The 22974-nt window shown below is 42.7% G+C and overlaps 1 protein-coding gene across 1 annotated transcript in view; it reads right to left on the bottom strand.

The window, feature by feature from the left end:
- The window catches only part of DGKQ (diacylglycerol kinase theta), a 61687-nt gene extending 49580 nt beyond the window's left edge, over positions 1–12107 (bottom strand). The window contains exons 1-2 of the mRNA XM_042882881.1: positions 12033–12107; positions 3762–3861 (exon numbers count right to left, since the gene is read on the bottom strand). Of these exons, the coding sequence (XP_042738815.1) occupies positions 3762–3861; positions 12033–12101 (169 nt within the window). The 5' untranslated portion in view covers positions 12102–12107. The remainder of the gene's footprint in view (positions 1–3761; positions 3862–12032) is intronic.
- Between the last annotated feature and the right edge of the window lie 10867 nt (positions 12108–22974).

Here is a 22974-nt window from a genome sequence, read left to right as displayed (position 1 = left end):
ACTGAATTTTAAACTCATCCAGAAGAAACAGGTACATTCATCTTGGAAATCTGTCTAAGCTATGGCAGCACATTGCAAATCACAGTTTTGTTGTCAGGAAAAGGAAAATGACACTTTTTCTCACAGCTTTCTGTTAAGTAGGCTTCACACCGCCTTCCAAAATACCTGAGATACTTTGGCCAGAAGATTTAGTCAAGCCTGAGTATGTTGGGTAGGTTTCTTTATTTCTTAAAATCTAACTTGATATATCAGATGTGAAAAAAAAGAGTGCATAGGAAGAAAAAAGTTAAAATAGCTAAAAAAAACCCAAACACAAAAAAACAGCTAAAAGACTTCAATATCTAGCTTCTATTGCAAAGAATATCTATTCTATCTATCGCAAAGGCTAGGCCAGGCTTCATTAGGCCTCTAAGGAAGACACACAGATGTATGAAAAAGAAATATTTCTAGCTGCTTTTTAAAGCAGCTTGTCTACATGAGCGCTCTGGAAAGGCATTCAACTTCTTGGTTAAGTACACAAAAGTAAGAGGAAAGAGTCAAGATTCTCCAAGTGTAACTTTTTTCACTGTAAATTGATCCACTGGTGATTGATCCAAGCATGTTGCAACAGTCTGAAGAGTGCAACCTGAAGACTGAAAGGCAGAACTGCAAATGTTATCTATGCTACCAGAAAGCACCCTGAACACAGCATTCCATCTCCTGATGTGTAATACCTCATTTTGAAAGAGCTCTGGAAAAGGTGGTTGCACCAACACTGCGTTACTCCAGCCCTGAAGAAAGCCATCATCTGCCACCACACTGCAGCACAGCCATCTCAATGTTCACGGGCTGTTCTCCTCCTGGGGACTCTCCTGAGCTCAGCAATCTTACCTGAGCTGTGACACAGCTCCTCCTCAGCTCATGCTCCCCCCTAAACCGTGCTTATAGACAGAACAGGCATATTTTACTGCTCAATAAATTCAGCCACTAGGAAAACTAGGTGCTTTGAGTCACAGCTTCGCTAATGGCAAAGGCTTCTGTCGACCAGATTATGGCTTCAAGGAATTAATGAAAACCTTTTCTGTATCATTAACTCTGCTAACACAACCACACACTGCCCTCTGCTACCGTGGGTAAGAATACAGAAGGCTTTAAAATTATTTTCTCCCCTGGTGCTACTGACACCAACCTCCACTCACAATTAGAAAGAAAATGTGTGCATGTGAAGGGCAGGAGCATCAGGGGAGTAAGCCCTTAAGGCAGCAATCCCACTGATGGGAAAGATAAGGCTGTTCACGGTAAAGAGCCATTCCAGTCTGCATGCCTACCAGTACCATCTTTAGCAGCACCTCCATAACCTACACAGCTCTCTAAGTCATAGTGGAAGGTTTTCCGTTCAGCTTTATCATGGAAGTGCTGTGAATGTATTTCAGAAATATCAACTTGATAGGACAACCTTTAAGAAACTACCCAGGCTCCTTAAAAAGATAAACAAAACACACTCACTAAGTAGAAGTTCACAACTTACTGTTCCTGAATGATGCTTGAAAAGAAACTATTACAAAGCAACCAATATTAACAAATGTTTGTGTTGGTCTCCGATTTCCTCTTTTATTTCCATTCCTTTTTGGAAAGGAAAGGAAATGGGACATCCAGCATCCTGAGTCCGGGTTGAAGTTTTTAGTGAATGCTACAGCAAGAACTGTTATTAAAGCAGTTAATAAACGTCAGCAGAGATTGGTTCATGTACTTCATAGGCAAACAAATAAAAAATAAATAAAAATTTGGTATCCAGTCTTAGCAAGAGTTAAGATGCATAGATGCTAGTTTCTGAAAACAGATGCCCTGCCACACAAACACAGTGTTTGTCTGATAACTTTCCTTTAAAAAGAACACAAAACCAAAAAAAGACATTGCAAGGCACAGAGAGCCTAAAGCATCCTTTGCCAATTGTTTTGAAAGTGCATCCAGCCATGTCAGCCTTTTGCTTAGAAAAAGTAACTTCATGTTAGCAGCACTTTCTGCTTTAGTTTCACCAAGTTTTCCAAGAATAATTCTTCACACCTCAACATCAAAGGAGAACATCATAGCCAATAGCAGACTTGTAGCATCAAGCACAGTCACCACAAATCAGCAAGAAAGGAAGCAAGTCTAACATCTACATTTGAAAGCTGATTTCTAAAACAAATTCTAGAATCACTTTTGGAGAGGAAAGAAAGGATTATTTCTTTCCCATAGATGTTATTAATCTCAATAGAGCTACATTTTTGAAAAGGCAAAGAAATAAAAGTTGTAGAGCAATTGGTATTCAGAACACGGAACAGCAAAGTCACACCATGCAAAACAAAAACAATCTGTTGAATCCACTGAACATAATTCAGAATCCTCAGCGAATGAGAAGAAAATGCCTACACATTTGTATTGCCTAACTGTAGTTTAGGTGATTTCACGTGTTTCTTGGAAGCCTCTGAAAAAAACACTCACTTGCAACAGGTACAAAAGTAATACAGTATAATTAGGATTGTAAGAAGGCGGGGGTTGATGAAGGCAAAATGTATAAAGCCTGAAGTAAGACAGATCACTACGCTAACGCTCTTTCCAAGAGTTCAGAAGACACAGCTAGAGAAAGTTTTCTTTCCAAATTCTTGGTTTATTTCATGTCATGCCAGTTTTGAAAGCCATTAACAACAGGTCACGGGAAAAGGCTCTGTGCTATCTGTAGCTCCTTGACCATCGCACCACAGCAGCCAGCTCACACGCAATCTATTCTGAGTGACAGATTCCAATTCGTCAGTAGAACAAATCTTAGATTTGTTATGCAGCTCACCAGATAAAAGCAGAAGCACAAAAAAAAACCCCACCAAAAACAACAAACACGGCATAATTTAAAGTCTACATTCTCTGATCAAAGGGAAACATTTTCCCTACACGTGCACCTAAGTGACTGCATCAAGTAAGACATTATCTGCAGCACAAGACCCATCCTGAAAGCAGCCCAAATCTACCTCAGGAGGCTTTTAAAACATAAAACAAACAACAAAACAAAGCCAGAAAAAAGAACAGTTCACAGCTAGCATTCATTTAAAACACTACATTCTATTGAACCTCAGAACATCGACCTAACGAAGATCAACAGAAGTTTGTGACAAGAGTGTCAGGGGAGAATCCCATCAAAGTCAGTGAAGTACCTGTGCAAAGGTATGTTTCAAATCAGTGAATTATGAAATCATGGTGCTTAGGTGATCTCTTAAATTACTTTTTTTAAGAGAATTTATGGCAGAACACAAAGAGTAGTTCTACTTTGATAAATAATCAGGTTTCTTCCCACAAAAGGCACTTCATTCCCCTTGAAAGCAGCAGACATCCAAGACAAGTAACACACAGTTATATTCCATTCTTCTGTAGAAAGAGGAAGGTTTCAGAAACACAAAAACCTGAAGTTCCATGCAACAAAAAAGAAATTATTTCAACAGAGGAAGTCTTTACTTAGCCATAATAATTTCTCATTCTTTGCATGCCTCTCTCACGTGGACTTACAGCACATCATCAACACCACAGATCTGAGGTGCCTTACATTTTATGCACACATTTCCATTGGCAACGAATGGATAACAGAATCTCAAAAACACAGTGAGGGCATTATGGTACACACTTACATACGTACACATGTGCATGTGGATACACGTGGATGTGCATACGCACAAGCAGGGCATGCAAAGCACTCATCCCTGGATGACATACACACTACTGGACGGCTACACAGATGGAGCATTTTAAATTACCTTCGCATCGAAAGGCGGGTGACTCCAGTGACTTCCTGCACACCGTGCAGAACTTTCTTTTGTAATGCCCCGGAGGCCCAAAACAGTGTGCAACTGGAATCTGTGGAAGAAGAACACATGGAACATCGTCAGCTGCAGCTTTCAGAACAGTATTCATGGCCGACGGAAGCTGCTCTGTCGTGCAAAGCAGGGCAGTATATATAAAGTATGCTTAAGTAAGCCTGAGAACCAATATTATACGTTTATATCTGTATCTACATAAATCTGCACTTGAATATATAAATAAATGACAATAGCTTTAGGTGCGAGTCCTGATGATTCACAGCGCCATGAATGCTAAGACTTCCTCTGTGCTCAAACTTACCTGAAACCTCAGCCGACCTCTTAAGTATTGTTAATTGAATCAAAGACCATTAAACAGTAATAGCTGCACATAGGCGCTCCCAGAGAAAATGCCTTGAAGACACATTCAAGACAGTTTACAAAAGCTCAGTACTGCCACAGTCCATATCAAAGACTGAAAGCTACAGAACCGGGTGGAGGCGGGACAGTGAAAAAAAGAAGAAAAATGAATACTATCACAGCATCCCTGCTCATGACACTGGGACTGGAACTAGATGATCTTTAAGGTCCCTTCCAATCCAAACTGAATCAAAGAACTGATGACTGAATTGTAACTGTGAAACAATTACAACTGCTTACATACATCTCCTTAGACAAAATATTCCAAAGACACATTCAAGACAGTTTGTAAAGGGTGAATGTGGCCACAAAGCATTCTATGATTCTATGAAGGAATACAGCTGAGCTTTATGCTTGTTCCAGAGATCACTATTCCTACAAGATACATACCTTTGCCATTTGCATTACAACAGAGAAGCGTAACTGCATCTCTAAGGTGTCAGAATTCAAATAACTTAGTAACTTTTCAGGTTTTCAAACTTGCATTTTGCAACCCTCAAGCCCTTCCTAACAAACATATCTGGTCTATCTTATTGCTCCTGCATCACAAAAAGAAAAAAAAAAAAAGACTCGTGAGGGCTAACAAGTGGCTTCTTTAAGCATGAATCGTCATCAGTCATTCCCAGAAAAAGCGTAAGAAATAGTGACTTAAGGTGCACATAGCCACAGACACCCTTTCCTACACGATGCACAAGCAAACAAAGTTTTGAGAAGGATTTGAGTATTTCCCTTGCGGAGTTTTCCTGTGAAAAACTAGCAATAAATCTGCCACATCCTGAAACAGAGTTTGGAGACCTAAAATGTCCCGTCCACTGATGGAGGCCTGGTTCCGTCTTCTATTTCTGCCCCTGAAAGCATAGGCACAGTTATGCTAAATAACCCTGTACTCTGAGCACCAACAGTGAAATGAGCAAGATAAAACTGCCAGATGTAACCTGAGAGGGCAAGAATATTGCTGGAAGTTTAATCAAGAGGTAAATCAAGAGAGACCTTTGTTAGCTCAATAACGTGCTTTGGACACCCGGCATGTACTTGCAATCCTTTCAACAACCAGCGTTTGAAATCTAAATCTTCGCTTTCCCAGCCTTGAGTCTGGCTATTTTATCTTACAGTTGGCACAGAAAGGCAGACTTTTAATTCCTGCCACAGTGTTTAATAAGGAAGAAAAGTTATCTGAAGAAGGACACTCCATACATCAAAACAGTTTTGTGCAAAGCAGCGTTTATTTTGGAAAAGACTGCAAGATTGTACTTTGACAAGGGACAAACTTCTCCAGGGCCTGGGCACTCTTACCTAGAAGGCTAAAAGGAAGAAGACAAGCCTAAATTCTGCAGTCTAAGTTCTATTCCAGCCCTGGTGATGACCTTCTAAAGACTCGCGTCAGTGCCCAAAAAGAAAAGAAACACTGATTGGAACGTGGGGTGGGAAAAAGAAAAAAAGAATTGTTTCCTTCAACTTCTTGCTTTCAGAAACAAGAGAAACAAGCTTTTTTTATTATTAGCACTGCTCCTTCTAACTTGCTCTAGAAACTGTATGTACAAAGAAGACTGTAGAGCCTGCAGAAGGAGAGGGATGATGAAAAAACCACCATGGAAAGCAGCCAGTACAACACAAGGAGCCAGCTGATCAATCACACGCTGCTTTTCCTAGCAGCTCACTACATTATTTTTACTGTTGAAGAAGTTCCAAGCATCCGATACCTAAACAATACCAAACTCTTAAGACATGGAAAGCCAGCGAGGCTCCATGTCAGCACATGAAATGTTGTCTATGATTCACTGATTTACATTCACCTGTACGAGTGCAGCAAACTACAGACACAGACAGAGGCTCACAGAAGGGAAGTGAATAATTGATGAGAATCAAAACTTCTTTTTCAATTCAGCTCCTCCAATTACTTTATGCAAACCACTAAGATCAATTTCCTGGGATAGATACAGAAAATTTTGACTAGTGAAGTCACTAAGTGACATCTAGGTGCCCTCACGCTATTGATCAGAAATCCATCAAGAGAAAATATAATACCAACACTCCAGCATAATCTCCAAAATGACCTTGTACTGACGCACAGGATCTTCCTAGGCCTGATTTTGTTTGCTGCCTCCTGGTAAGAAATCCAGAGCATTTCTGCTATGCATTTCTATAGCAGTTTGTATCAGCCAGCAATGAAATTTGATTCTACAGAAATCTAAAGCTTGATTCCTATCCCTTCAGCGCAATTTGTGCAAGAGCAGAGCACAAAACCATGCAACTGCATCATACATAAAGAACAGCAACAAATGCATCTCCAGCAACAAGCTACTGCAAACTTTAGAATAAAAGCACAGGAATTTTTTTTTTAATCTGCTCCTCATCTTGAAATGCATGGGGCAACACCAAGTTGTCAGCTTAACACCTTCTTCCACTGAAATGCAATCCCTGCATAGAGAGCAGCCCAGCTGCCATCTACAACGTATGGCTCACGGACAGAGTCAAAGACACAAACACTTTCACGAGTGCCTCCAAAGGCTGGGGAAAGAGAATTTAACTTGAAGTCATCGGTTTTCAGCTCATTTTTACGATAGGCAAAACTAGCTTGGAAGCAAATTACTTCAAAATTTGCTCTCAAGGCTAGTTTCAGAGGACTGTCCTACAGAGTCAAAACACTGGACTGCTACAGAATGCCAAAAACACTGTCAGTAACAAGCCAGACGTGGAGGTGTTTCTGAAACAACACAACTACACATGCTGACGTTTCCCTATCCAAAGCTCTCAGGGCTCATGCTGATACCCACACCTTTGCTCCACGGCGGTGATCAGATCCGACTGGAACCCATGTCCTCCTCCAGTAGCCACATAAGACCACGCTCTCTCTGAGAGAAGCTAACTTTGCGACTCAGCTTTCTCCAGCGCTAGAATCTTTTCAGCTAATTACTTATTGCTCAGTATCCACAGACAGCTATTTCACTCGCTTGAAGTCTCCCTGCATTAGCAGTGAAATATCTTTATTTCTACAACACTCAGCACTCTGCACTGTATTTCTGCTTCTTCCTTTTAGATACAAAGAACATAAATTACTCTTTGTGTTCAAAATGAGGTTCTTCCTTTGTACTCAACTGCATCAGCTGCTGCTACAAAGCTCCTTCAAGTGCAAATTCCATATGGAAGTTTTGAAAGTGAGTAAGAATACCAACTGAAACAATAACTTACTGTAGATCAGGAGAGAAAAGTAATTTAAACACCGAAACATTAATTGCTGCTAATGAAGCACACATCCACATGTAACCTCAGTATATCCAGAAACCATTTCTTCACGCTACAGATGTCCGTGACAGAACATTAGACCTCAGCTACTCATCTGCAAAGTAGCTCTGAAGGACTCTCAAGGATGGGAACTGCACAGCAAACTAAATACCATTTCTAATCAGGAATCTGTTGTGCTTCTGTTGTACTTCTATGGAAGGAAGATCTGTGTAAGACCTTTGCACTGTAATTAAGAGTTGCTTCCGTTAGCTCTTCTCATGCTGGAAAGAGAAGCTGATGTGCAAAGCACCATCACTCCTCGCTTTTATTGCTACAGTGGAAACTAACTTTTATCAAGATCAGCACTGGGAATTAGCAGAAACAAACTCAGGGACGTTCCATATCCCTTCTGAATCTGAAGGGTCATTGGTGCAGCCATGGGGCTATTCTGGAAGTGTTTAAGCTACCAGGCAGCTTGCACCAGCACTGCACACTGCAGCGAGCGGACCTGGAGTTCATGAACTACAGTGCCAGCCCTCCCCTTTTACCCCAGTGTCTGGCTATCACTTGGGGAAGAGAAAGCAGAAAACTTAGGGCAAGGTAAGGATTACCAATAAACCGTTTTACACCTGCTGCTGAACTGTGGCATGTGGCTGGCATGCTCCAGGCAATTGCATTTGAATCACAATGCAGCTATGGGCCAAGTGTTGAAGAGCTGGGGGTCAGACCTGTTTGCAGAAGGTAGCTGGGCCGTTCAAGAAGCTCCCCGGCAAAATCAGATCAGTCTGGAGTCCAACCATTACTATGGCAGACACAGATACCCAGAGCCACAGACCAACAGTAGAGATCACTGAGTCCCATCCACCTGCTAAATAAAGCAGCTCTCCTACAACAGACCACACAGGTGAAAAAGCACACACATAACTAACAAAGCCTTTCCACTACAGCGAAACAAAAGGGGAAGAATAAAGAGAGAAACAAAATTCCCCCATGCAACTATTTTTCATAAAATGTAAGAAAAATATTAAGCATTCTTTTTTTTTTGCCTTTAATTTCCCGTTGCAGATCTAACTCCTTCCCTCCTTCTTCCAAAAGCACTTACGTACAACAAGATGAATGGGGCAAAAACTCTATTCCAAAAAGGAGACAAAGAAACCGGAGAAAGAGAGGCTGCATCCCAGAATGAAAGCCCCTGAGCTGCAGAAGAAATGGATGCTGCTGTTGTGTGACTACTAAGCACAAAGTGCCCGATTCAGAACAGCTTACACTGTTGGCTGTCGTTACCCTAACCTGAACAATCTTTATTCTCTGCGATTTTCAACTTTCCTAGCAGATTATGAGAAACAAAGGAACTGACCCACACAGCCAATTGCAGGACACAGCACCCAGAGGGAAAGGCTCAGGTCAGCAAGCCTGCTCTTCCAGCACAAACCTCTGTGAGCTCCAAAATCTTCTCGTTCAGAACCACAACTTGAGAATGCAGCTGCTACCCAAGCTCTGAACCACAAGCCACATCTCATTTTTAGCATTACGATCTCCACAAGAAGCTGATGACCCAAATCAGAATGTTTCCACTCCAGGCAACCTGGCCGTAAGAAGAAAAGCACTGAAGGAAGTTTCCTGAAGTCTACCTGCCCTTCCTGAAGTGGAAGTGTTTAGAAACAACTACAGCAATGCATCAATGCAGCCAGGACTGCAGGAAAAACAATCATCACAAATGCCTCATTTCACTACAGCTACTTTTATTATACTATCATTTCCATTTAATTTTAAAGTATAGTTATATAAAAAACACCCCACACATTTATATGGTAAATTTAAGAGGCAACAAACTTGTAACTCATTCCAACCTAACGAAGGAAACTTGACATTTGACACCCACTCAGCTTTTGTTTTCATTTTGTCATTTTGTCCTTTGTTCAGATTTTTCTTTTCCAATGCCTCAAAGTAGGCAAATACCTGCGAGGACATGAGGAGAAGAGTCTGAACTTGGAGGAGTTGCAGAGATCTCAGAGAGTGGAGCAAACCACATCCCTCAGAAATCATAAAAACACAGGTGGGTTCAGAAGCCTGTGATCCGTGACGTTCCATTTCAAAACATCACGATCTGGATCCAATCTGGAACAGCATGTGCAGGTGAGAAAGATCAACAACGGCACAGAAAAAGAACAGCCTCAGGGCCGCCTGGAGAGTGAACTCATCAAGAATGATCTGCGGCTGGATGCAGCCCTGACGCGTTTCTGTCTCTGAGGGCACTCACCCGACCCCAGGAAGGAAGCCCTGGTCTCAGGAATTAAAAGTTTCCATGGCCTGCCTTCTGAAAAACTATTCTCTCATAGTTTGGCATTAATGAATGACACGCAGCACAGTGAGCTTCAACAGTTGCCCCTTTCTCTGGATGAAATCTGAGATTAAAAACAATGCATCTTCGTCTTGGGGTACACAGAATAACAACATGCTAGAGGAAAGCATCAGGGAAAAAAATCCCATCCGTGCTTCCTTCTACATCAGACGCTTCCATAAAAAGACAGATTTGAGTTATCCGATGGAAGAAAACAAACTCCCCAGACATTCGATAAACAATCATCGTTTGTTTTTTGCTTCGTTACATTTTTGAAGCAAGTGCAGAGCTAAAATTCGCTTCAGCAGAGCCCACGTGTGTAACAGCACCTGCCACGGGGCAGGCTTCACTCACACAAGAGACCAGGACCAATGCAACCTGGATGAGTACCTCGAGGAGGACAAGTCTGTGCTATTCTGTCTGGACAGTCTGGTGCTTTTCAGGCATAATCAGTACAACTCAACACAGATTTCAGCACAAGACTTTTCACAGCTAAATACAGCAGTGATAAACTGCCAGCAGCTCCCAGGACAGACACCAGCACTCAGATGTTCTACTCCTGCAGCAAGAACGCCTGGATTTTACCTGTAAAATACAAACAACTAAATACAATCTATGTTAGGACAGGTAGAAAGCGGGGATTGGCAAGGGAAAAAATCATAAGCTGATGTCCATGACTGACGCAGTGTTTAAATGTAGGATTTTCACCATGCGAAAGCAAAGCAAGAAATATTATTTTGAACAACTAAAATCTACAGTAATTCACAAAAGAAACAATCACAACAAGGTGGTTTAAACGCCTATGAAAAAAGATGAATGCTTCTCAGCTGGCTATGTACCACTCCTCCAAAGATCCCTGCACAGTCTGAGTCATCACTCCTTTTCCCATGCTACAATGACTGACTGCCAGCATTCTGAAACAGCAAGGGATGCTCATTCTTAGTAATAGCATTTCCACAGCATTTGCTGTGGATTCTAAGACTAACAGCAATATTTCTCATTATTCCACTGGCAATGTTGTGGGTCAGACTTCTTTTTTTTTTTTTTTGCCAATCTAAATTACATTTCCCAAGACAAAAGCGTGTGGGGAAGATGAAGTGTGCAGCAAAGGCTGAACTGCATTAACATCTAGGGCAAAGCACATTAAATAACAATGACTGGCTAACTTCCTGTAACTCTAGTGATGTGCTGTTTTAAACCTCCCATCCCCTAACCAGGTTTCCACAATGCAAAGAAACCTGTAATGCTTTTTTTTTGTGTACGAAGAAGGGAATGCAGCTTCCCTTGACAAGTTCACAGATCTGCGTAGTAGTGAATATCTCACAACTCTGTTTCCAGTCAGGGAGGTCTGTAACGTCCACAGTTTCTGCATTCTGATTTTACAACACTGCAACTGACATCTGCTCCTTATAATACTTTGTAATGTTTTTCCCCTTGTATAAGCAGGTTCTCGCCTGCTTCCTCCCTTCTACCCTTTCTGTCACCCCTTCCCAAGTGGAGAAAACACTATTTTCTCCTCATTTTAGACTCTTAATACTACAGTTGCATAATATTATCATCTTCAAAATTAGTCTATCTTTCAAACCGTTTTTCAAGACCAATTATTACAAAGTTGTGTGGGAGAAAAACTCACAGGGCATCTAAAAAGCCAAGATTTTATTATTAGCCAAAATAAACCCATGTGAATTTTTACCATTTAGTGAAGCCCTGATTTGACTTTAAAATGTTGTGCTTTTAATGCAAGGACTTTATTCTCTAGGCACAGTAAGCAAGCAAGTTCTTAACATTGGTAATCAACAGAAGCCAAACACAGCCCCTTCACTAGGCAGGGAAACTTAGCATTTTCCCAGTGAGATGTAATTACTGTTAAAAAAAAAGTGAGTTATACAGAGTTCTTTAAGTTTGATACGCCATGGTTTCCTGAGAGCACTGATATCCATCAGGCACCCCCATCCATTGCTGTGAGATTTCCAGGTAATGACACAATTTAAAATGTCTAGTAATAGTTAAAGAATGCAAATAATTGCTCTTCAAAGACAGACTGTCTACAGCCTCCTGCAGCAGGGAAGTTTTCAAGGAAATGTCAGACTTTGCCTCTGAACAGCAGCGAAAGCTTCAGTGATGACTAACACAATTGATTTAAGCATTACAACATCAGCAAGCCACAGCCATACTACACAGATTACTTAGTGATAAATTTGTGCCATTATGACAACAAAGAGACATAAAAGTGTGTGCTTACTCACCCTTACAAGGCTGGGAGCAATACATGAACAAGGTATGTTGACATTCTTGAGGCACTTCTCGTGGGACATGAAGTTGCAAACTGTGGAGATCAAAGAACAGCGGGTGAGTCTCCCACGAGGAAGGGACATTCGTGGTGAGACACAAACAAACAGGAAATCAAACAAAAAAAATCACGTGTGGTGAAACACAACTGGGATCATTTCCATCGCATTTGCTCTCCTCCAGCTACGAGTACTTACACAACTGTCGTATCTCTTGCAGCACATGAACTTCAACCAGTTTTGTTACCAAAAATGCTGGTGATAGAAAGCAAGAGAGCTCATACAAATTCATTACATGCCAGCAGCAGCCCCTTCTCACCCACCCTCTCCTCTCCATAACCACCAAAATTATTTCTTAAATTTCAGGTGAGATTTTAAGCAGCTGACAGTCCAAAACGGCTCTTTGAAGTAGCCAAAGTAGATGGACATGCTTGAAAGCAAACTCCACTGAAATTAAGTGCATGTGTCAGGAATAAATGGAAGGAAACACAGCACTGGCACACACAGAATGCAATGGATGAAAGAGACAAAAGTCACCAGGTTTTTGTACAGCTTTGAAAGTCGAGAGTTTCTTCTTATTAATTATTACTGCTACCACTACTATTACTACTTGTGCATCAACAGGTCTAGAATTTCATTGGAGCTTTACTAAATGTCTTGTCAAGCAGTGATGGCTTTAGAGCCCTCCACCTCTCAGACTGGCTCTTCCAATCCAAGCAGAAATATATGCAGCTCAGGAGGAAGCACCTTCCCATGACTTCTGAAAGAAGATCACTTCTGAGCAGCAAAAGCCACCATCCACAGGAAGTTTTCTCATGTCCCTGCTTTTCAGAAGCATGCCACACCACTTCATGTTCCATGAGTTACTGCAAAAGACCAACTCTTCTGCAGCACCATGTGTTGCACTTACACTGCTGTTCCTTGCAGCATGTGCTCTTGCCATCAAAAGCAGACCACTTCCTTCTCCTCTCCCTTCTGCAGCTCATTTCCTTCTGATTTCACTTTTTCTCACATGCCAAGATAGTAATCTTAATGCAGGTTCACTTATTTATGTGGCTTACTGCCAGTCCATGCAAATAACCTTTCCTTTTGATGGCACAAAAACCTGAACGACCCCTTTCATGTTCCAATGTGCTCAGCAGGCTGACATTTGCTTTTCACTTGTCTGCAAGTCAGGGAAAAAAAAAAAGGGCTCTGCAAGGCACTGCTGCGCTGAGACATTCACTATTGGTGGCTCAAGACTGTGACCTATGCAGCAATGAAAAGGGAGTGGAAAGAGAGGAGATAAAACCTGCTGTTGGCTGCTATGAAGCATCACATCTACCTTTACGGTTGATGGTACTCCTGACTCAGTGGTACAGATAAGGAGCAGAAAGAATCAGCAAAGAAGTGATCTTAGGGAAGCTGAAAAATGAAAGGCTAGTAAGGGAAATCAGCTAGAAGACACAAAACTTTGAGGGAAAAACAAAAAAACCAACAACCATTTAAAAGGAAAGGAAGAAGTAGTCTGTTCTATAGGAAGAGGATTCCTTTGTGTGTTAGCTCTGGGCACCTAACTACACCCAGGCGTACAGCAGCTATTTGACAGCTTGTCCTTGTTGCTTTACTCTCTTCTGCCCAGAAATTGGCGACTTCAACCACATGAGAAATTGCATGTTTGCAACACACAGCAAGAAGCCAGGTGGCCAGTGGGCACCATGGAAAAGGGCAGCGTATGGCAATGAGCTGGGACGTGCAGCTTTGCAGCAAACACTTGCAAGGAAACAAAACATTTCTTCCCTGCCTTGCACAGCAGGAGACAGGAGCTGAGCACTGCAGTTTAGCAAAGGCGGCTGAAACCTCTAACATGCTGCACTTTGTCACACAGCCTTTTTTCCCCTCCCTGTCCTTCAGTCAGAATTCAGAGCAGGTTTCAAAACTGGGATGAGGAAAGAGGTCTATTTTGTCCTGCACAGACTCCAGCAATGTATCAGTGTGCCATATGCAAGTGAAGGCCAGGTGAGAATCATACAAAATGCCAAATTCCACAACCTACCTTCTCCCACTTGTGAACAGAACACAGTCTGGAGCAGAATCCCAGAAGGTTTTGAAAAGTACTTTTGTTTCTTCTTTGAGGAGATGTTTAACATAACTCAAAGTCCTGTGATCTTTTTAAAATCGAATGTATAAATTATGAACTTAATAGTCTTTCACTTCTTAACTTTAACAGTATTATTTATAAGTATCTGGTTTTGCATTTGCTAAATGTGAAAATGTTTAGCACTTACAGCTCTAAAAGTAAGGATTCCAAATTGCTCCCCCAAAGAGGATCAAGGAAAGTCAATATAAAGGCTCAAGTGGACTGGCTCCTCTCCTGGAAGTGTTATAAATCTAACTCAAGGCTCCCTGGACCTGCTCACACGTGTGTTTGTACCCAAGAGCATTCCTCTCATTTCAGCAGGCACACACTTAATAAAAGCACAACCAAAGCAAATTTCAATTCCCCCACCAAGCACACCCTCCAGTGCTTCCTTGAAGCAGGGCTTACCCTAACAGTTCCTAGACTGCAGTTTGGACCCATCCAGGCAGTCTGCCCCTGCACTCTCATGTCCCAGATTCACGTCACAAGCAGCAGTAATTGGTAACGATCTCTTCCTTTTCAGCAGCTCCCTCTCGCTGTGCGCTCCTGCCTGGTTTGAGCCATGGGTTTTGCAGCGCATGGTGCCCTAGGAGCCATCAGCCTTCCTGCTGCACATAGCAGGTCAGGCTGAGCACCAGCAGAGAGACCTCGTGCATGCGAAGGCAGCAGCACCTTCCTGCTGCAGGGAGCTCTCTCAACGCTGCCCTGAACGCAAAAGGCACCCACAGCAAGTGCCAGTAATTCCCGAAAAACACCACGACGCCTTGGCCAGCTGTCTGTCACAGGGACAGCATGGGGAGGGTTCATTTCCCATCGTGAAGTGGCAACACAACTCCTCAGTGCTGGCTGGGTGGCTCAGGAAATCGTTTCCTTTCCTTCTGCACAAGTGCCATAGTTCACTAGCTCGCACTCTGCTTACCTGAGCAAGTCACAGCCCTACACCAAAGCTTCTTCCAAACTTTTAGCAACGCTTACAGATGATTGACTCAATGGCTTATTCTTGTCCTTAAAACAAACAATAGCTTAGCCACAAATGGACTAGAAACTAGAAACTAGATTGTTTTCTTAGCTATCAGCACACAAGCTTTTCATTTCCAGAAAAATTTAAGTGCAAAGCATTAAAGCCCATACTCAACTCATTACTGTGATTATAAATAAAACTAAATGAAAAGAGATAATTCTCTGGGGCATCCTGTTAAATTTAGGCCTTGGAAGAAATCTGTTTCAGAGGGTTTACAGCATTGTATTGCCTGACAGCTGTAAGAGTGCAGCACAAATGGAAACTCTGCATTCCCCTACAAAAAAAAGAATCGCACAGATAACTTTTGTGTGAAATAAAACCTGCTCCATAAGGCAGGTGTGCTCAGGGTGTGGGAGGCTAAGCCCTTCTTAAAAATCTGGTGTTGCATGAAGCTGTTAGCAACCTGCCAGCACCTAGCTGCTGCTCACAGACGGTGCACGTGAACTGAGCTGCTGCAGTGGCACGGAGCTGGCCCTTCCTCACAACTTCTTGCTTTCACTTAGGCTTTTTTTGGACAACTACACACTGAGATCGTTTCCCCAGGCTTGTTACTACAGCTTTAACTTCATTTATCGCCTGGTCTGTACTGTCGGGTTTGCTCGAGGCTCACCCCCTTGTAAGAACATTCTTCCCCCTTCATGTGCTCCACAGTTATCAACGGCTGGGAATAAAATTTAGAGAAAAATTAACTCACTCAAAAGGTCTCCTGCAACACTCAGCAATTAGTGTCCATTTTAAACTCAGCTCACCACTGTCCTTGTACTGGTGCTGGTGGGAAACTTGAACAGCACTGGTTAGTGTCAGGAAACTACTCTGATCAAGTTCACTGTTTGCCTTTACCATCCAAAAGCAGGCCTGTAGTTCATGTTGCTTTATTTCAGCATCTCACACATCCCCAGTGCCAGCTTTCAGCTCTAGAGAGGTCCTTCCCATCTGTAGTATCCTGGTTACATCCGTCTCTGTCTTCTGGTCAGATGTTCAGACAAGCGAGACAAAGAAAAGATTGTGCTTACAGCAAACTGACTCTGGCATTACAGCACTCTTTGCCTGGTCCTACAGTTCCACCTGTGTGAGGATACCACCGCCGTTGGGCGGACTGAGAATCATCACCTACATTTTCTGGAACGTATGGAAAAATGTGCAGGACGAAAAAAAAAAGATGCTTCTACTAGTTTCAATTGTAGAATTGCAACAATAGAACTGCAATTGCAGTTTTTGTCCAACAGCAGGTGTTACAGGTGATACCCACCTAAACACGTCCTCCTGCAAAGGATGAAACAGTAGATGGGGAAAAATGGGGGAAGTCCTCAGCCATTAACTCAAGTGCAAGTTTACTCTTTCTACTCTGGAACTGGAATGTGTTGCTCTCAGGTTTTAGACTTGAGTTCTGATGCACTCATTTTAAAAACTAAGCACATTTAGAAATATACACCTGCATTAGATGTAGGTTGTACACCTTCCACATTCATCCTACTGCAGCACAACCCAAGATTCTTCCTCTTCCTTCCTTAAGGTCATCATTGCACACTACATACCAGACAAAACTCATCTCTACTTTAAGTTTTCTTTCCCCACCTGAGCAGATCCCATCAGCCACCTTCAGAGGCACTTGATGTTGTCTGAAAAAAGACACCACAGGGCCACTTTGAAGGCAGCCTGCACTAGTGGACAAACTGGACAGGTGTCCAACAACATAAATACTTCCTTTGAATGGACACCATTATTACAAACCTTTGTTCTGGACAGCAGCAACTTTAAAAAGGCACCAATAATCCGAAACAAGAGTGAGTACTTGAAGTGGCCTATGCTACCTCAAGCCAACACTGCAACTATTCTCTAACTGCAGGCATTTATTAAGAGTCCTTCAGAATTATAAAACATTCTCCAACTCCAGCCTGAGAATGCTACTAATGAACAGAAAAAAAACTGGCATTTATCAGAACAAATCACTGTGGCAGTTGAGAGTTCTGGCATTATTTACTGCTGAGATGATGTCCACCCAGGAGGGAAGAGATGAAGACATCCCTGAACCCAATCAATGATGGAAGCTTTAGGATTCAAGTTCTCAGAGCTGCAAACTGATGCCAGCTTTGTAGAAAGAAGAGCTGTAACATGTCTGCCTCAGAGATTTCAATCACAGATTAGGGTTTGTTAAACTCAGGGGGACTGAGTTTACTTCTGTACCACCTGATGACACCGTCAGAATCACTTCTGTCAAAGTATGTATGATTTCTGGCATGAACCTCAGTATGCTAACAGTAATGAAATAATGGAGGTAACACATTAATTTTTCACAGAAAAATGAGGTGAGTGACCTCGGGGGCTCAGCCCATGTCTCATTCCTAACAAGTCTCAGCAAAACCTGCTACAAAAGTGCACCTAGGAGAGATTGTACACAGCCTGTGTGCACAGCTCGCTCCACGTCCTCCAAAATGCTGCTGCTAGGAGCCCGGTGTTCAATCTCCCTATTACAATACATGTGCAGCGCTTCTTCTGTACACTGAAGCCCTGAAGAACCGCTTATTCTCCTTACCTGGCTTTTGAACAGCAGCAGGTGTGTCAGTGAGGCTAGATGGTGGTTATTTCCGCATTTCCAGGGTGCCCACGTTGGGCTCATTCTGACAGCAGGCACAGCAGAAAACACAAAGTGGAAAATCCTACCCGGTCTTTCAGATGGTTATTCTTACCCCTCTCCTTTCAAAAGAAATGACTGCTCAGCAAGTGTAAAAACGCTCTTTTTAAGAGCACTTACAACCACTGCTAGAATAAAAGAAAACAAACCTTCAATTCAGGACCTAGAAAGGTTTTTCCAAAACTACCAATTTATTTGTGCTTGTAAGGACTGTGTAGATGCCAATCCAGCTCTGTGGGGCTGCAGGTCTCAGCACAGTAGCAGTAGTTCATAAAGAGGCTGTTGAGGAGCAGGTGGGGAAGAAAGGCAAGTCCAGAGTAGCTGAAGATGGAAGTCAGCTAGCTCACGTCAGTTAAATAAAAGTACACATGCATACTATGTGCTGTGCAGAAGGTGTAGCTGCTGCAGTGTACCTAAAGGATGGAAGAAAGAAGGGCAACTGCCTATAGATGGACAGAACAAGACAAACCAGAAACTTAGCAAAGCCACAGAGCAAACTAGAGCTACAGAGCTGTTATGCAAACCAACTCAAACAGTCCCTGTCTTCCAAACAGTGAATTGGTGAGACCTAAAGGACATGTGAGGACCAAGACAATTGAGGCCAAGCCACTCTAACTCAATCAAAACAAAGTTTTATTTTGGTCAAAATCAGGTAGGCCATTTCCTCCTCTCTTTTGGCTCTTCCAGATTTTGTTCCTGGCATGGCACAGGCCAAAACCACAGGACATCTAGGGGCTTTTCCACTCACCCCTTCAGTGGTCCTGGATCCTGCAAAGTGGCTGTTTTGCTCAGCAGGATCTGGAGACCCACTGATAATAAGAAGACAGCTGCTCTGGGGAAATGCCCAGAAACTAAGTAGTCCTAGACTGGAGAAAAACACTTTTTTTTTTTTTTTTTAATAAGTCATTAAAAAATAATGATGTATAACTATCTTATTTTACATTCTTTAAAAAGTGAAACACATTGGTATCAGACAGCTTGTACAAACGAGAGCGCACGCTCCTGGACGAGAGGCTGTTCTGAACTTGAAAGCATCATTCCTTTTTCAGAGGAAGTTAGCAGGATTAAATTTTATATTTGTTATACAGCCATGAGCTCCTTTTTCATTGTAACAGCTTGCCCACACAGACACATTGAGATTTTTTGTTCAGGACTGTGACCACAGGCCAATCTGAATACTGTGACTATTCACTGAAAGGAATGCTGGATGCAACCATTGGCCTTGTCAGCTTATTTCTCATTTCAGCAGGAACATGCAAAGACCTGTATGCAATACTGGTGCGCTCTCTTAGGCAAAACACAGCCTAAGATAAGTTTAGAAGTCTGTTGTGCGATGCTTGTTAATGCCACCAGAGAAGCTGTCTAACTAGAGGCTATGGCCAGCCCAGACACTTCAGATAATGGCAAGGCAGGAACAGAGAAATCTCTGAAAGCTTTAAGAAGTCGGGCTTTAAAAGCATCCCCTTCTCCCACAGCATGTGGAGCTATGGGACCTTGCTTGTTTCACAGCTCCATTAGCCACATCATGGATTCTGTTCCTCTGAAAACCTACAAGAAAACAAGACACCCCTTTGGGTTTTCTTGGCTTTTAATGAGCATCTTACACATCACTCACACATGCCACATCCTCTCCAAGATTATCTTACTAACTAATCAGTCATGCCTGACTCTGCTTTAAACAGAGCTTATGTTTAAAACAAGCATATGACCTATCTGATCTAATGCATTTTCTGCCTGCACAGAGGGAATCTTGTGGTATTTTACGTTTCCAAAACTGTCTACATGACAGCTAGCTCTATAAATAGGTACAGATACAAAAGAAATGTTTTTGTAACATCTAAGCTCTGCAATTTCAAGGCAGCACTTTTGAATTCCTATTCATCTGTATGTCAGATTTGCTGTTAGGAAATAACGCAGCAACAAGTCAAGTGAAAACAAGACAAGCCACTGCATAACAAAGCAGTTAAATGAATTCAATGATATACCTGAGTTGTCAGTCACAACACTGATTTGGTTACAGCAGGCTTGCTTGCACTGTGGCAGCCTCACGAAGCCCCTGTGCTACACCAGGGACCTTTCTCTGGCTCTCATCAGTCAGCTGCAAACACTCCAGTATCTAACAACAAACCCTACTCTGTTTCTCCATCTTGCCTGGTACAGTAAGCCTGAACTGACAGATGAACTGAAAGGCCTCCACCTGCCAGTTAAGCATCCTTCATCCTCACTAATCTCCATTTTCTAACTTCAACCAAAGCAGGCCTCCAACATCCCGCTGTGCAGGCAGAGCCAGAGCACCTACAGCTGCAGAGGTAACAGAGACACTGGTACTGCGTGCTCTGCTCCACCAGAGCTGCGTGCTCTGGACAGGAAAAAACACCAGCACAGGCAAGCTACACTGGTGGCAAAAGTGGCAATCCTGCCTGGTCAAGAGACTTTCACAAGTCATAAACACAGTCAGCAGAAATCCCACCAGCTGCACTCGTATCAAGAAAGGTTTTTCCTCTACAGCTAGCACACTGAAGTCCTTTCTCATTTCACACATTAAGATGTGTACAGTAACCACACAAGCTGGTTGAGTGCTGGCTTCAAGGAGATAAGAAAGGTGAGTTCTGTACAGACTTTATTTTGTCCTCTCAGCAGAAAGCCGGGTCAGACAACACATCTCTGAAATCAAGGTGGTAAACTTCAAAGGCACGTGGTTCCAGCACAGAGCAAATCCCTGGCATTATGAGATTTTGCAGGCAGATGATGGCTAGTGCTTAACTCACAGGCAGAATGCACCAATGCCTGTGCCTCTTGAGCATCAGGCCAAAGACAGGTCCAGTGCGTCCCAGGATGAGATCCTGCCTCATTGCTGGGAAACCAGAAATTTCCAAGAGGACTGAAAGAGAACTTGGCAACTTACCTCCTGACAGTTTCCCAAGAACGTGCTCCAGAAGAAGAGGTGCCCTGCTCACAACGTGGAATTGCACAGGGAGGCAGCAGGGATGCAATTTCACTCCGTGCACCAGCGCACAGCAAGGCCACTGGGATAACTGTGACTCGTACACTAACAAAGAGGAATCACAGTCTCCCGAAGTCACACTCACAAAGCAGCTGTGAACCACATAAATCTGCCTATCTGAGGACAAACAACAACCATTCCAGTAGCTCTTTCATACAGGCTGAAGGATGAAGCCTGCCCAAATCAACTGATGTCAGCCTGTGCCACTGAGCCCTGGCTTTTCACCACCTCTTCCAGACTGCAGCCTTTATGCATCTAGAAAGGTTCCATTTATTTTGGCACCTGGCAGAAAAGCACATGACACCTGCAACCAAATAGTATTCATCTCACTAGTTATAGCAATAAGATGATGGAAAACCACACCCCTTGGTTGCACCAACGAGATCAATCCAACTCAGTCTAAACTGTTCATCATTCAAATGCAGTGGCAGTACCTCCTCTGAGAACCACAGCACAGTTTTCCAAAAACAGCATGGCTTTTCCTTCTCAGCCTTCCCAGCTTAAAGCTGCAAAGGTCTTGAGCTCCAGTCTGGTGGAGAGGACAACAAACTTAACACTGACAGAGCACATCCTGGTCCAACAGATCGCCATCTACCAGGAACCCCAGCAGGCCCAAACCAGCAGGGAATTGCTGTAGCTCCTAATGCCTTCGGAAGGCAGAAATCTTCCAATGGCACTCAGGTCCATATTTCAGCAAGGTGTCATAAGGGTAAGAAGAAAATCAAGTAGTACCTGCCAGTTTAGACAAGCACTTCATCACAAGCATTTTCCTCTGACTTTGAAATTTTAGCCTTTTTTGTCTTCTGCCGCAGACTGCATGGGCTATCAACTGAACTATAGACAAAGGTGAAATAAGAAGGGAAGTGGCAGCTCTGCAGTACCTGTAACCAAAGTGGAAAGTCAGGAGGAGAGAAACACAGCAATGGTTAAGAGCAGGAGAGTGATGAGGAAGAGTCAGCCAGTCTGCATGATGTGCACACCGGAGTCACAAGCACTGGGAGCGTGGCACTTGGCACTCTGCAGCAGTTATCTGCAACAGCTTCTTGGATTTTAGGGTAAAGCTTTACAAAGAGAAACTCTGTCAATTGTTTAACATCCTTCTCCAGCTGACTCGCAGTTACTGGTCAAAACAAAGAGCTATAGCATTGAGAATTGAGGAAAACAACACAATAGGAAACACAAGGCAGTTGTACCCCAGCTCTCAGTTTTAAGGAAACTCCACTGCAACAATCTGACATATACTGTGAGCATTCTTTTAACCTAATCTCCATCACACTTACAGAACCGGTGTAAACACTGTTAGTTTCCAGCATTCATATACGTGCATGGTTCTCTGCATCACTTTCAGACTCCACAGTGTCAGTGTCACACTCCAGTAACTACTTGATGAAAACTCAGGTAGACAACACTGAGAAAAAATGGTCCTGTTCATGCTCTGCTATTTTTTGCATAATTCAAGCCAAAACATCTCCCTGCTAGGAATGGGAAAAAAAACAGAATCACACGAGCAGGTTTTAAAAAGAAGAATTTGAGTCAAGCAGAGCTGAAAGTAACTGGATTTAAGGCATGGTGGGGCTGTGTTTGCCACGGTGTCGTCTTGGAAGTAAACTATGATATTGAAAAACAAATGCCTGGGATCCCTCACAAATCACCAAGATGTGGAGATGTTCTGAACACTGCAATGTGCAGAAACATGCAGGGGCGCAGCCCTGCAGCCACAAGGCACATCACAAGGGGCACTGATGCTTTGTGCATGCGCATTGCATGAGATGTTTTTCTCAGTGGAAAAAAAGCAAGATTCCCTTCCACAACACACTGAAGTCTTTGAAAGAAGCAAGAAAAGAAAAATAATCACATGAAATAAGCCTCATCCACTCAGCAATATAGCCAGAATGCAGGAAGGCTGTGGTGCAGAGGAGGTGCAGTTAACTGTGCCTCAGAAAGCAAACACAGAACATGAAGATGCAATTAAAAAAAACCCACAAAGCAACATGAAAAGAGTAGGATAAAAACCACTGGTAATCTTAACTTCAACAGCACCCATCCACCTCCATTGCACACTTTTAATATTAGCAGTAGCAACAATTACATCTTAAATGCAGTTTATTATTATTTGCAACCCAA

This window comes from Lagopus leucura, unplaced genomic scaffold, assembly GCF_019238085.1.
Source record: "Lagopus leucura isolate 7727_CA_CO unplaced genomic scaffold, USGS_WTPT01 Super-Scaffold_100036, whole genome shotgun sequence".
Lineage (NCBI taxonomy): Eukaryota > Metazoa > Chordata > Aves > Galliformes > Phasianidae > Lagopus > Lagopus leucura.
This window is presented reverse-complemented; position numbering and strand designations above follow the sequence as displayed.